General features: G+C 39.6%; 1 protein-coding gene across 2 annotated transcripts in view; it reads left to right on the top strand.

Moving 5' to 3' along the window:
• The window catches only part of PRKAR2B (protein kinase cAMP-dependent type II regulatory subunit beta), a 75340-nt gene that overhangs the window by 18619 nt on the left and 41334 nt on the right, over positions 1-15387 (top strand). For both annotated transcript variants that reach the window (XM_058804947.1, XM_058804946.1), the window contains exon 2: positions 11520-11555. In XM_058804947.1, coding sequence (XP_058660930.1) covers positions 11520-11555 — 36 coding nt within the window. The remainder of the gene's footprint in view (positions 1-11519; positions 11556-15387) is intronic.

The raw sequence follows: 15387 nt of genomic DNA, 5'->3' as shown, positions 1-15387 counted from the left end.
AAGGTAGCACTATCCTGCCATCAGTATCACCCACAAGCTTCTTCTGTGTGGTAGGAGTTAGGACAAGATATTTCTTAAGAGCTTCTCTTTTTGGCCGTGGCTTTTCTACCTGATGCTTATATTTATTTTGTTTGGTTAGGGGTTTTTTTTCAATTTTTTTTTTCTGAAACAGCCATTCTTCTCATCATATTAAAGCAATAATACTTGGGGTTTGGCTTTAAAAATTTTTTTTCTTTACAGTCACTGTGCTTTCTGATGAGGTACATCTCTCAGCCTGTCTCTAAAACCAAATGTGGAAAATGTGCTTTGCCTCATTATCTGAAAGCTATCAAAATGGTCTATTTTAGAATTGAATAGCTGAGAATTCGTTATCATGAATGCAAGAGAAACTCCCTTTAAGTATGTAATGTTCTTAAAATATGCAAACTTTAAAATATGCATCAAATCCAAAATCTTACATTTCACCAGGAAGTGAATAAGCAGGCAATGCAGATTGCAGATTATACATATTCATATACTTCTTCATCAAGGTATTTTGTACCACACATTTCTGCAAGGCAGTCCTAGGAACCAAGCAGAGTCTTTGTATAAAATCTTTGCTTTGGAAAGTTGTAGTGGTGTTTGCCCATGTAGGATTTGTTGTAATAACCTGATAGCAAAGTGATGAAAACATGAAAAATAGTAGGAAAAACTGAGTCTCAAAAGCTCTGAGGCTTTAGATTAAACATGGGTAGTATGAATGTGTATGGGAGAAAGCAGTTATGTTCACCATTGTCAAATGATATAAAATAGATGAGATAATTATAAACTCTACACAAAACTGCACTCCTTCAGAGAAGAATACTGACATCTTCTCCAGCCCACTTCCACCAGTGAGATTGCAATGTTATTCCTTTGTAATAAATATATCTTGTCAAGAGACAAAGACAGGCCAAAATTTTGTAAAAAATAAATCAATCACACAAAGGAACCCTCCCCCCAAGAAGGGACCTAAAGCACTGTTATGCAATGGCTAAGAGAAGGAAATCAGGAGAACAAGTCATTCATGTAAAATCTTCGGTGCTCTAGTTTTCAGTTTGACAGAAATATTGTTTCAAGGACAGGGACAGATGTTTTTATTTCATGAGATGGTGACCCTGAAGCAATTATGCCAATTTGATCCTTTACAGGATCCCAGCTGATCTGGGCATTGCTGGTAGAGCTTTGGCAGAATTTCCAGCTTTTCTTGTGTTCTGATAGGGAGCATGCATACATTAGTATATATGCTCCAGGCATCAAAATTAGAAAGCAGAAAATAACATGAAATGGATCTAAATGCCTGTGCAGCAGTGTTAGAAAGCAAATAACCACAATATTCTTAAAATAGCTTGTGAAATTTCAAGTGAGAAGAAGCCATTTAGAGATGGTAAGAAGGTAAGCATTACTGACATTTTGTGTCAGATTGCTTGGTAGCAATTGTAAGCTGTGCTCTGCCTGTAGCAGATATCCCTTGGAGATGGTTATACACTAGCAAAGCAGGATGTTACTGCTAGTGATGCTGGGTGTAGTGATCATGTTAAAAAAGCCCAACCCACTCTGCTTGGGCAGAAATAAAAACAGAATCTCTAGGAGGTGACCCCTGATGAAGCAGGGCTGCAGGTCTCGGGTCTTATCCCTACGGGAAGGACTGGGGCTTTGTACCCAGGGCATGGCCCAGGAAGGCTGACCTCCCCCATGCATTTATTCCATTGGTACTTTTAGGCTCAGTTTTCCTTTCAAAGGGTGTGAAAAACACCAATCACTTGTTCTTAAAATTTTTAAAATTTAATAGTAATAAAATGGTTATAAAAATAGTTTTACAGTTAGAGTAATAATAATTTGGACAATTTGAATTAGGACAATATGAGACAATGAAGACAAAGAGTTATGGATGTCCTATGGATGTCCGGTACCTTTTTCTTGGCAGCATAAACCCAAAAAAGGACCCACGTTAACAGAGGATTAACCCTTAAAAACAACAGCCTGTTGCATATTCATATGCTTCATACATGATGCATAAATTCCATTCAAACACAGGATTCTGTCTGGTCAGTGTCAACTTCTTCCTCTTAATCCTGATGGTGTCTTCATGGCTGAGCAAGGCGGGAAGAAGTTCATTTCTCCTGATAATGGGGCAATAAATTCTCTTTCTCTGAAAGATTCAGGTGTCCTGTGGCTGCTATCTCACTGTGAGTCCTTTAGGAAAAAAAGTATCTTACATAGCATGGTTTCTATTTTAACATTTTTATAACCTAAAACTATATTTAACACACTACTTAAGAGAATTAATGCAGCATAACTTTCTAATGCAACACGTATAATATTCATTTCAATATTTGTGAAAAGCCAATAATAAAATATGCATTTTTCACAAAAGGTGTTGTCTCTGACACTACTGCTTTTCATCATACATCCTGAGTAATCCAGGGCTGAGATTCAAATCCAAACCAAGATTTCCACACATGTACACATCTTCTGCTTCTGTGTAGACAAATTCTTACACAAATTAACTTTTTTACCCTGTAGTATTACAGAAGATTAGAAATATTTCTGTAAATTTTATATATTTGTTTCCTCTTATCTAGATCACTGTTTACTTTTAATCAGATAATGACCGAGTGTACTGGTCACAAGCAATAAGGAGGATGAATTTCTAAGGGCAAACATGCTAAGTACAGGATACATATTTAAAATGGAAAAACTCATCAACATCTTCACTTTGTTTCTTGAACATGGGACATTAATCTGAAAGAATAGATGTAAAAATTAAGAAGAAAAAAAAGCCTAAAATCTTGATCAAGCTGTTTGGGTGGGAAAAGATCAGCATTTGATTCCCAATAATGAGCTGTGACAGCCCATTTCACTGCCTTGGGTCATTGGTCTAGCATATCAGGCAGTCATTTAATTTTTTTATTTTCAGTGTTTGTAATTACATTCAGCATCAATTATTCATAAGAGATGAAATCTCTTTTACTGATGTAAGTAGCAGAGACTTATTTACATCACTTTCAAGGTTCTGTGTTCTGACAGGTTAAATAAACGATTTGTAGAGTGACTCCAGCCAGAGTTGGTTTCACTGGGCCCAGCTTCACTGCCCTGTGCAGGCACACACAGCACAGGGGATCAGCAGGAGGAGGCAGAGACCTGCAGACCCCTGCAGGGCTGTGATCCTGTGTCCTGGGATGGCTGCTGTGCCTGGGGTGCTGCAGTGGAGGGACAGGGCTCCTTGGGAAGCACAGGCAGGAGAGATGAGGGGAGGGGGCTGCCCTCATGGCAGTGACCAGCTGGAGAGCATGGAGCAAAGTCTGGGGAAAGAGAGAGAGCCTGTGGGTCAGGATTAAAGGGAGGGCAGGGACAGGGGACATTGCAGTGGGGTCTGCCACAGCTGCCAGGCCAGGAAGCACAGGAGGTCCTCTGTGGGTGTTCTCACATTCAGAACTCCTGGTGTGTGGGATTCATGTTCTCTGAACCTGAGAGAAGCAGAGAAAAGAATGATCAAAACAATGCTTATCTCAATTTCTGCTCCTCTTGTTCACAAGTGGAATGCATTGTGGAAGATTGTTTACCTGAAGGGGATTGGTAATTGGATTCTGGTGTGAGTGTTTTGATTCATTGACCAATTGAATCCATGTGTGTGTGTTGGGACTGTTGGCTGACCGTCATGAGATTTTGTGCAGTTGCGTGCAGTTGGGTACTTGTGCAGATTCAGTTTAAAGTAATATAATATAGAATAACACAGTATAATAAAGTAATTAATTAGCCTTCTGATATCCATGGAGTCCTCCTAGTCTTTCTCCCTGCCACGGGGGTCACTTTATTTCTGATACTGGTGTCCATGGGGAATTTCATCCACCCCAACATCTGCTGGAAGGACAGCACAACAGAGCATAAGCAATCCAGGAGATGCCTGGAATGCCTTGGTGGTAACTCCTCCAAGGGACAGGGGAGCCCACAAGGAGAGGTTCTGTGTTGGACTTTGTTCTCACCAACAGCAGGATCTGGTGGGGAATGTGGATCTCCAGGGCAGCCTGGGCTGCAGTGACCATGAAGTGGTGGAGTTTGAGGTCCTCAGGGTGGTGATTAGGGTGCACAGCAAGCTCAATACCCTGGACTTTAGCAGAGCAGATTTTGGCCTTTTTGGGGATTTGCTTGATAGAGTGCCATGGGAGAAAGTCCTGGAGGGAAGAGAAGCCTGAGAAAGGTGGTTAATATTCAAGAGTTACCTCCTCCAAGCTGAGGAGTGATGCATCCTAATAAAGACGAAATCAGGTAAAAACACTAGGAGGCCTCTATAGATGAACAAAGAGCTCCTGGACAAACTCAAACACAAAAAAGAAGTCTACAGCAGGTGGAAGCAAGGACAGGTAGCCTGAGGAGAAAACAGAGAGATTGTCTGAGCAGCCAGGAATCAGGTTAGGAAAGCTAAAACCCTGAAAGAAGTAAGTCTGATCAGGGGTATCAAGGGCAGCAAGGAAAGCTTCAATAGATATGTTTGTGATAAAAGTAAGACCAGGGAAAATGTGGCCCTTCTCCACAAGGAAATGGAAAACCTGATTATCTGCATATGGAGAAGGACAAGGTACATAACAATTTCTTTGCTGGCAAATGCTCCAGCCACAGCACCCAAGTTGCAGAAGACTTCAAGTCCCAGAAGGGACTGGGAGAATGAAGAACCACCCAGTGGAGGAGGTCAGGCTCAATATATTCTGAGGAACCTGAATATGCACAGGTTAATGGGACCTGATGAGATGCATCCATGGACTCCAAGGGAACTGTCCAAGGAATTGGCTAGGCCACTATCCATCAAATTTGAGAAGTCATGGCAGTCAGTGAAGTTTCACTGACTGGAAAAAGGAAAACATAAGCTCTAAAAATGGAAAAAAAAAGGAAGACCTGGGGAACTACAGGCTAGTCAGTTGTATCTCAGTAGATACATACAGTGAGATACTCTGGTTTCTGTGTATTTTAATCCTTTTATAGATGTACTGATGTCTGCAAAGACAGCAATAATTATGTATGTATTTGTTTTGGTACAGATGGTTTTAAAATCTCTAAATGTCATTTTTAATTAAAAAATAAATAAATTTTAAGGCATCCCATGAGATGAAGCCATTTTTTCTTGCCAACATCTACTTTTCTTGCAACAGCCAAATTATCCACTCTCTCTTTTTCTCCCAGTAGCACATAAGTGCTACCACTATAGTATTGTTTCTCCCTCATCTCTGGCTTCTCAGTCAGTCTGCAGGATTCACTGAGAGCCTGTGATACCTTCACGCCTCACTGCCTGCATTCTGCTCTGTATGCACCTGTCTGTGTGCACTCAGTCTCCCTGGCTACAGAGCAGACTCAACTCCTTGGGGAGCCCTTTCTTCCTAAAGTGTGTGCTTGCAATGCCTTCCAGCAGCACACCTCTCTTTGCATGGAGCCAGGTCCCTCTGTGTGCAGATCCTGCCCTTTTAGGAACTGTGGGAATTCTTCACCGAGGTTAGTCAGAGTTTTGGAGTGGGCTTCAGATATTTTTGAGATGTTAAGATTTGTTTATTGGGAAATTTGGTGTCAGTGTTGCTGTCTAACCTGTCAGGTTCTTTGGCTGACTGGTACGTACAGGAAGCACCTGTGGCTGTGATTTACCTTTTCTCTATGTGTCAAGGTCAAACCTATGTGCTGCTGTTCTTCCATTTTGCTTTTAATAATTTAAAAAATCCTCTTCTGAGACTGACTTATTTGGTGAGGGAAATAATAAAACATAACTTATGTATTTCATCGTTGAACAATTACCATTGCTGTTAAATTTCCAGAAATTGAAATACAAATATTTTGAAAGCTGTGCTCTAACTCCTGTACTGCCAGGACTGTTTGTCTTCCAGATAATAGCTGTGTGTTTTCTGTGCTCATCCCTTCTTCTCATGCCTCACAGCTGTCATAGCCTTTCACAGAGAAAAGACAAGAACCATTCTCCATAGACCTGGCAACCCTTTGTCAGAGTCATTTCTTCAAACTGTCAGTGAGTTTGTCATGCTTTCCTTGAGATTTTGTGAGGTCTTACAGTGTGAAGGTGCATTAACATAACTGTATTGTCTTATGTTGGTTTTAGCCTTTGAAACAACCATTCTACCTGGATTAATCCTGAACTAAAATGAAAGTTTCCTGTGATGGAGGGAAATTAGAAGGGCTCCAAATGACTGTTATTATCCATGGTGTCCCAGCCTATCACTGGGTAATGGGGAGTTAACTCTATTTCCTCCATTTGGGACATAAAAACATGAATCTAACTAAAGCATGTATTTTAGAGAGGCATTCATTTAGATTTGATTTGCCTTTGTTCAGATTAGGTCATTCTAATTAATCATCTGTTTGTGAAAGAAGACAAGTGAATATAAGTTAGTGTAATATTGCAATAAGGATAATTCAAAATTTCCTGAAAGTTGAGACCTTTGAGAAATGGGTAAGCTTGGAACTGAAAAGGTGGAACATACATTGCCTATGATCCTCATCAGTGAAAAATTAGCCTGGGGTTTTGATGTATATGATGAAAAGACCATAGGTAAATCAAGAATAACTCTACTGAAAACAGTAGAGTTAAATGGAATAAAATCAGAGAGTGTGTTGAGAGCAGGTTCTCAGCCTATTGTTCAAATTTGGGCTAGGTTTGACCCACTCACCTCAGTGGTGTCCTTGAGAGCTTTAACAAAGTTTTGCCCCAAATGGAATAGAAAAAAAGGAATGATTTGGATATGACATTTGTTTCCTAAGCTCACCTGGAGCACTTGCACTTTCCACACAAGGAAGACACGTTATGGTGTGAATGTTTGTCTATCCATTAAGCTACATTGGCAGTATTCCTGCTTTATAAGTAAGGATGGGGTCTGGGAGGCTATGAGGTGCTAAATTGAAGATTTTAAACATGTGATAGCTTAGTTTAATTTTTGAGGTTTTTTTAGTTTATTAGTTTTGGTTTTTTTTAAGGGGGTTGCGTCCTTTGCCATATGAAGAAATTGCAGTGTCTAATTCAAAGTGAGGCTTATGGAAAGTGTTCTAATTTTTGCTGACACTGAAGATTAATCACTAATCCCCTGCCAGCCTTTGTCACTGTGAGCAGGTATTTTGGCTTTGTGTGTTTTTCTCCAAAAGAGCATCACCTTGAGTTGCTCTAAGTGTGGCAGGGGAGTGAGCAGTGTCCTGTTGTCCCCCAGGGCAGCTGCAGGGAGCGGGGTGTGCTCACCCTGGTTTGGGGTTCCCTGCTCTCTGCAGCACACCTGGGGATGTGTCTTTGCTGTGGTTTGCAGATCTGCAGGAAGTACCAGGTTACAGCTCTGGCTGTCAGAGAGTGCTCAGGCGTGTCCTTACCAGCCCCTGATAGGCACAGCCTCTTCTTGAATCCCAGGCTTACAGTCCCTGACTTCTTAGGAAAGCTGCACATCTAATGTCTGTGATGCCTTTAGCTTCTTATTTCAGGTGACATTAATGGCGCAAGAATCTCTGGCAGTTTCTGAAGCAAAACCATTTAAATAGTGAGTTTGCAAAAAGAGACAGCTCAGGCTATCAGAACAGGTTAGCCATCTAGAGGATGCCCAGTTAGGATCCTTTTACAGCATTATCTTAGTCTTGACTCTCTACAAACCACCCTACAGACTCCCATTTCCTCCTCTGCTTACAAAGTTATGCTGCTCTTGATCATTTATCAATTATTTATATTTACTTGCTTGATCTGTATTGCCAAAATATTTCGGAAGCTGTACTTCCATACAGTTCTCTGAGCAAGGATTTTCAAACATGAATTTCAGTTGCTAACAAGTGACAGATTGTGGAATTCTCTCTCGTGTAGTGCTAAGAATGAAACTACTGGAATATGTCACATAGGTTTGTGCACTTTCAAATGGTAATTTAATCAAAACTTCATCAGGATACAGATCTCTGTCATTTCTCTCTCATACAGACCTACCCAACCCCCTGATAATTTTCTCAAACTGTGAAGTTTGTAATAGATTTTGGTTGAAACAAAGTAGAACATGAAGAAGAACATTCAATATTGGAGTGACATCATGCTTGTAAACAAGATTCTCTGTGCATAGCTACACATTATTTGTTGTGATGCAGCACTCTTTCTGATACTGTAAAAAATATTAAGTGTCACTGGGCATGTTCTGAATTTATCTGTGTGTCTGTTTATGCCTTTTATTGGGAAAAATCCTGCCTTTTGCAAGGGTGAGGTTTTGCAATCCATGAGTTTTGTTCCTTCTGTATTTGCACAGGTTAGTGAGGATATGTGTGGCACTCGAGTTACTGAGTTGTTTTTCTAGCAAGTAGTTTGTTAGAATTGAATCATTTTGAATAATCAGCCCTCAGCATGATGTGACTATAACCTTTAGGATGAAGTGTATTTTTGCTGTGGAGTTACCTTCAGTAGCCTCATTCCCTTCCCACGTTTGCTCCTGCAGGAATGCCAGAGCTGTGAGCTGCCTGTGTCAGCACTGCTGCATCTGGCCTGGTGTCTGGGATGGGGCAAGCCTCCCACGAGGCTGCCTGGGCTTCCCATTGTGGGGAGCAGCCTTGGGCAGCCTGCAGAGCACACAGCCAGCTGCTCTCTGCTGTGCCTGCTCTGAGAGTCCTGAGAGCCTGTGTGTGCCCATGGCTGAGAGGAGAGAGGAGAGCAGAGTGTTGGGAAGAAGCTGGAGCAGCAGCAGGGTGGAAATCACAATCCTAAGCACCACTCCTATGTGTGTGTGTAGGGTTTGAACCTGTGGATTTGAGTACAGTGTTCCTGTGTCCTGTGTGTGGGATTTCAAAACTGCCCTCATAATTCAGCCTGGATGCCAAGGCTGTCTCCTGGCATCCCTGTCTCTCTGGGTACCACTTCACTTGAGCTGTGTGAATCAGGACAGTCATCTCAGTCCAAACCTGAGAGTCAGCCTAGCTCAGGTCTCAGTGAGGATAGTGGCTAAAACAGATATCCAGGGAAGGTGGTAATCACAGGCAGAATTAGTGTTTCTTCCCTGGGAATCTCTCTGCTGTTCCTGATGCTGTGTGGCTCCAGGAGGAGCATTTAATATCCCTCATTGAATATTTCTGCCATTGATTCATCCATTTGTTTCTGAGACAAGACTTTCCACTTCTGACATGTTTGAAAGATAATTTAGTATTTGTTTTATGCCTCGAGAAAAATACATCTTAGACTTTCTTTTGCCCACCTTACTATGCTTACCCTGCCAGACATGACCTGGTTGACCACTCATCTACTTTGTACTGAAAACACCTAAATTCCTGTAGGGCTGATTGTTATCTGAGACTTTCTTGTATGCTAATTCTTCCCCCTTTCTGGACAACAGAAGTATATTGTGATTTGCTACCAGAAAAATAGAGAGTAGTTCAACTTGCTCCATAACAAGGAACTATGGGCCCTGTTTTTAAATCTCCCAGTAACACATTTGGATGAGCTCCATGAAATCCCAGTCTGGGCAGGAAGGCTTTGTCTGGTTGCTGCTGAAACACTGATTATTCACATAAGCTCAAAAATAATTGCTGATCAAGGTTCTGACATTCTTGCTATTTTTTTTTCTAACAGTAAATAATTTGTAAAATCTGTTGCACAATAAACTAAGCTTCTTGTAGCCAAATAAAAGAGTGAATTTAGAATTATGTAGCTGAAAAAGAACCTTTTTCTTTGATAATCCCAGTAACTTGTTTAAAAATATCTTAGTTTTGTGCTATATGTTCCTTTTTTTTTTTTTTGATGTACTGAGGTAGCTGTCTAGAGGAGTTAAATCTTCATATCTACAGATTATATACAGAGCTGACAGCCAAAGCCCTCCCTGAGTTTGGGGAAAGCTTCTGAATGGGAGCAAAACATTATTTTATGCTTTCTTGTTAGAAATATGTCAGATTCCAATTTTTTTTTAATATGAACACATCTGCTGAGACCTGCTGCAAATTTACTTGCCTGAGGAAACAACTCAGCCATCTGATGGTGACAGTCATGACTGATGTCCTGAAATGAATTTGGCCCAGAACAGTAGTGACAAAATAAACAGTTCTGAGGAATCAAACAGCTCCCATATTACAAAACAGCAGTTGCATAAAATATGCTGTCTGTTTTGATAAAAATGTGTCTACATTTTTTGTCTTTTTATTTAAAGAAAAATTGTTCAGGGGCATTAGAATTCATGTTTCAGAATAACTTTGCTGGTTATGTTACTCTTGTGCTCACATATATATGTGTTTGGGGGTTGTAACAGCTTATTAACCAAATAATAACCTTATTATTTCTTCCTTGTGGCTAGCACTCCAAACCTCTGTAGGTGGGTTTCCCAGTGTATTTTTTTTGCCACTTGGACCTGTCACTCCTGTGTGTGCTGGTACAAACCATCTGTGGCTGTGGTTCAGAAATTGTAGCTTTGCTCTGGTTTTTTGTACCCAAAGGAATAACAAGTCAGTTTGCATCTCAGGCTGTTGTTACTGTCTCTTCTCTTTTCTCAGCAATTTTTATCTCTTGGCTTGGGTGTTCAAGACATGATGCATAACTCCCATGTAAAATTCTTGGGTTACAATAAAAAGGTTAATATTTTTCATTTTTCAGTTCTGTGTAAACATGAAGGGCAGTTTTTAAGGTTGAATATTAATAAGCACTGTAAGGGCATACATTTTTAATGTGGCTGCTGCCCACATTTGAAATTAGGTCATTCAGATTTTCTTCTTGCTCTTTATTCCGGCAGTTAATATATCACATGAAAGTAGAGTTCAAGACCAGTGGTTTTTACTAATTAGAAGTCTGAAGGTTGTATTTGGAAGGCAAAACATAAAACTATTTATCTATTTTATCTCTAGTAACTCTTGAAGGAGCTGGTAAACCTAGAAATGAAATGGAGGCAAAGCCATGTGTTTTAAGTCGTGTTTTGCAGTCTCTCCCAGTTGGAAACAAGACAGGAGCCTGATTGCAATTGTTTGCAGCATGCAGTTGGAGATGTGCCAGGATGGCACTATGAAACATTTGCACTGGGGTTCTGGTGGGGGTTGGCATTGTTATTGACTTGCCTAAGGAGTTTGAAAGGTTAGTCAAAGCAAAAGTTGATCTTTTAATGGGATTACAAATTGATCTTTTTCTCTATAGGAGTATCTTTAGTGCCTGATTTCCAATAGGTATATTTTGTAAAAATTAAGTAAATTTTTTCCCATACCCTGCTTGCATTATTGTTTGCAAGATGCCGATTTCTGTGCACTCCATAAATAATGGAGATGCAGATCTAAATGTTTCAGATCCACTCATGATCAGCAGTAAGTAACTCCTAGAAAGCTGAAAACGGTCTCGAAAGCTTTTTAGTTACTATGTACCATCTCCTGCAAAGCTACTTAAAAGTTAAAGGGAATACCAATGGGTTCCTGTAAAGATACAAAAATAATGCTTATCTGGTGTTTGTAGTTGTCACACTTGGAATGAAGTATAACATTGTTATGTTTAAAGCCAGTTAGAGTACTACAAAAATAATCAAAATGTTTTTTTCTTTCAGCTCCAGCGGTAAACCGATTCACCAGACGTGCGTCAGGTAGGCTCAATGAAATTCCATTTGTCTACATAATAGCTGAAACACTATGCTGACACTGATTGTCCTGTAAAATGTAATATGACATTTGTCAAAGTTCTTTAAAGATGTCAGACTTGGGCTGACCTCTAAATTGTTACCTGCTTCACTGAAAAATGTAGCCAAGGTTTCAGGTCACGGAACTTGCACAAGCCCTTCTTGTTGCTGTGGAATTTATTAAAAACCTACGCTTTATTTTTTAACCCCCCTCCCTCCTTAAAGAAAATAATTTCAGTTCTAGCAGATCTGAAGGCTGAAAGCAAGAACTGAATGTAATCTGGACGTCAGCAGGGTTACCTTGCTTACCCTACAGACAGCCTGAAACTGCAATTTTGTGATCAGTTATGCATGAAGAAATGTTCAGCTGTGTTGGAAACCTCAGTGTTTCCAAACCCAGTCTGGTCTGTGTGCATGCTGTGTTGCTGTGCTGTGCAGAGCTGGCACATTGGGTCTGGAAGCACCGTTCCCTTGGTGGTGCTGTGTGGTTGTGTTGGGTGTGCACCTGCCTTGCCTGGTGCTGGTTTGTGCATTCTTCAAGATAACTTGGTCCTGCTGGCTCAGAGGACTCTTTACCTTATTTCCATTACATGTCCTCCACGTTATGTATCATTATAAGTTAATATTCTTGCCCTTTCTTTATTGTTCTGCTATGTTATGTCCTTTAGGCTTAGTTTTTGAGGGCTTTTTTTTTTCTGAATTGTGAGCCCCAGAATCTGGATCTTACTTGTTTGAAGTACTATGAATCTGAAAATGTGGCATAAAAGTCACCATGAAATGTAATGAGACTCGTGGCTGACTCATAGGAGTCAGGAGAGCAGAAGATTTGAGCTATTCCTAGTCATTTCAGTATGCCATATCCAGTATAAAATGCTCTTTGTTTTGAACTTTAGGTCATTTTTAATAAATGTATTTTATAATGCAGTAATTCTATCTAGACTTCTAGTTTTGGTTGTTACAACATCAGTCAAGAAGTCCCTTGTCAATGTAAAAATAGTTGTGAAGATACTCAGGATTACTGAGGAACTGCAGGGGAAAAAGGAGGTTTGTAGGATTGGTGCGTAGCAAAGGAGGTTTGCATTATATTGGTGCAATATAATACAGTAACACAATGGTTTGGGTTGGAAAGAACCTCAAAGATCACCCAGTTCCAACCCCCTGCCATGGGCAGGGACACCTTCCACTGTCCCAGGTTCCTCAGAGCCTGTCCATCCTGGCCTTGGACATTTCCATGGATGAGACATCCACATCCACAGCCAACCTGTGCCAGTGCCTGACCACCTTCACATAGGTGGCACAAAGCAAGAAAATGTAATTAATTCCAAATATTCTGATGCTTTAAGTTATGATAATGCTTCATGAGGTACTGTAGCTTGAAATGAAAGGGATGATTTGTTAACTGGTGCTCAGCAACAGTGAGCAGGGCTCCATGCAAATCACATTTCATGTTTTAAGGAGAGTTCTACTGTGACTGATTGATAGCTGACAGTAATGAATGCAGTCCTTCTAACAGATGTGTGATAAGCTTTTGCATTCAGAGAGTTTGACTGTTTGAAAAGCTAATACTTGCACACAAAAAGCCCCCAATCAGTTATTCTTAATGTTTATTTAATATTAAATTAACATTTATTTTTAAAAGGAAACTAAAAGCATGCTATAAGTCTGAAATTTTTGTGCATTTATTGGGGAGATAATTTCTGTGGGGAACTAATATTTCATGTATTTTGGTCTTGTTGTGAGCGATAGAACAGTTATCTTATTCAGAGTAATGAGTCAGGTGGTGTAGTAAATCAGATGTAAATCATGTGAATACATTTCAAACTAGAACAAGGAAATGCTGCAGTCCACCATGTGTACTATTTTATTAAGTTAGTGGTAGCTTTAATAGTTAAAATTTCTATTTTTTCAAACAAGAAAGCCTGTGAAAGGTGATGGTTCTTACTTCTTAAATGATAAATGACTGTCAGAGAAGTACAGTACATTTTAGAAAATTGGTTAAAATTAGAATTTAGAAAATGGTTAAAATATAAAATTAAATACATAAATCAGACTATGCTGATAATATAAACATTTCACAGGAATGTTTGCAGTCCTAACCATGTTTTTAAATCCTTTGTTTTTAATTGAACAGTCGTCTGTGGATTAAGGCAATCAAGACACCTTGCAAGGGGAAAAGCTAGATAGTAGCTGTTTGGTTTGGGGTTTTTTTCTGCTTGGTAGCTTAACAGTCTTCTGTAGTCAAAGCTGGTTCTCATGTTTAGGAAATGCCATATGTATTATGTAGGCAGACCAAATGAAATGTAGGGTTTTTTTCCTCAAATATGAACTTCTCCTAATTTTAGGCTGTTTGGCTAAGAGCTATTTTAAAATTTGAAATGTGCAATATTGTAGATTCTTTACTACTTTTGAAGATTTTCTTCTGGTGAATATTTCTCCAAGCTAGTGGTGAATATTAGGAGGGTTAGCTCTAGAATGTGGTTTCATGTTGCATGTGATTAATGATATTGCAGGCTGATTTGGGGAGTGTGTGACTTCAGGGTGCCTTTTTGTCATGCCTAGAGGTTCTCTCTACTTCTCTTGCACAGACCTAGGAGTTGTGCTGCCTGAGGGTGGATTGGTTTAAATAAAGCAGAAATACAGGAGGTTCTGGTGTGTTGATTTGCTTTGGGTTTCCAACTTTTCCTCACAGAGAACAGTAATTCTCTGCAATGGGTATTTTGATGTTGCTGTTACTCTTTGGGTAATGCCTAGTATTTTGCTTGGTTGCATAAGATATAGTTATTTTTCCTAACTGAGCTAGAAATTAGGCACCCAGAGCTTAATTGCTGAAGCACCTACTGAAAATAATACAGCCCAGCATTTATTATTTAACAGCTGTTCCTGTTAACATGCTGAGAATGTATTAATGAACTGTCATTGGTATGTAGAGGAAAAAAAGCAGAAATAAGCTAGGATAAATTAGCTGTTCTGGAATTCCACTTCTTAAAATTTATTGAGCTCCCTAATTAGATATCTCTGATGTGTGTTTATTCATATGTATGTGTATATATGCAGTGTGGGCTCTGTACATAAAATACACTTATAGTGCTGGTGACAGCTACTCATGGGCTGGTTAATAATGCACTCCATTGTTCTAGGCTGTGCACAAAGAATAATAGATATCACACTCTTAACAAGAGGAGTTTAGTGAGAAGAGGAGATTAAAATTACTTTATAGAGCTAGAATGAACAATGAGACAGCTGCAAGTAGTTAATCCTTATTTTTATTTTCAAATCTGGTGGCACTAAGATGAAGAGAAAGGAAAACAACTGTTGAGGCAATCAAGAGACTTGGGTGTGGGAAAAAAGGGGAGCATGAAGGGCACCCCTTTGTCCTTCAGAACGGATGTGGGAGGTTCTGTGCAGCATCATACAGGGGGAAACCTGGGAGCAAGTTTGCCAGAACAATTTATTCTTCTTTGTGTGAGTTGCCATTAGGAAGAAAGTGACAAAATGAGAGTTTTAGTCTGCAACATCCTGAACCATTTTGTGGACTGGATTAGTCATGGCCAGAGTAGCATTTATATATATATATATATATATATATATATATATATATATATATATATATCACTGCTACTTTTCAATTTAATAATTCCTACAGGAAGCATGGCAATGTACTTAAGTAACATGGTGAATTTTACGGCATTTAGACTACAGGAGTCCTTTTAGTGAAAGAATGGCTAATTGCTTCCTGAAATTATGGAAGAGCATAGGTGATATCAAAAATTAAATGGTTAAATATATAAACTAGTATTTA

This window comes from Ammospiza caudacuta, chromosome 5, assembly GCF_027887145.1.
Source record: "Ammospiza caudacuta isolate bAmmCau1 chromosome 5, bAmmCau1.pri, whole genome shotgun sequence".
Lineage (NCBI taxonomy): Eukaryota > Metazoa > Chordata > Aves > Passeriformes > Passerellidae > Ammospiza > Ammospiza caudacuta.
This window is presented reverse-complemented; position numbering and strand designations above follow the sequence as displayed.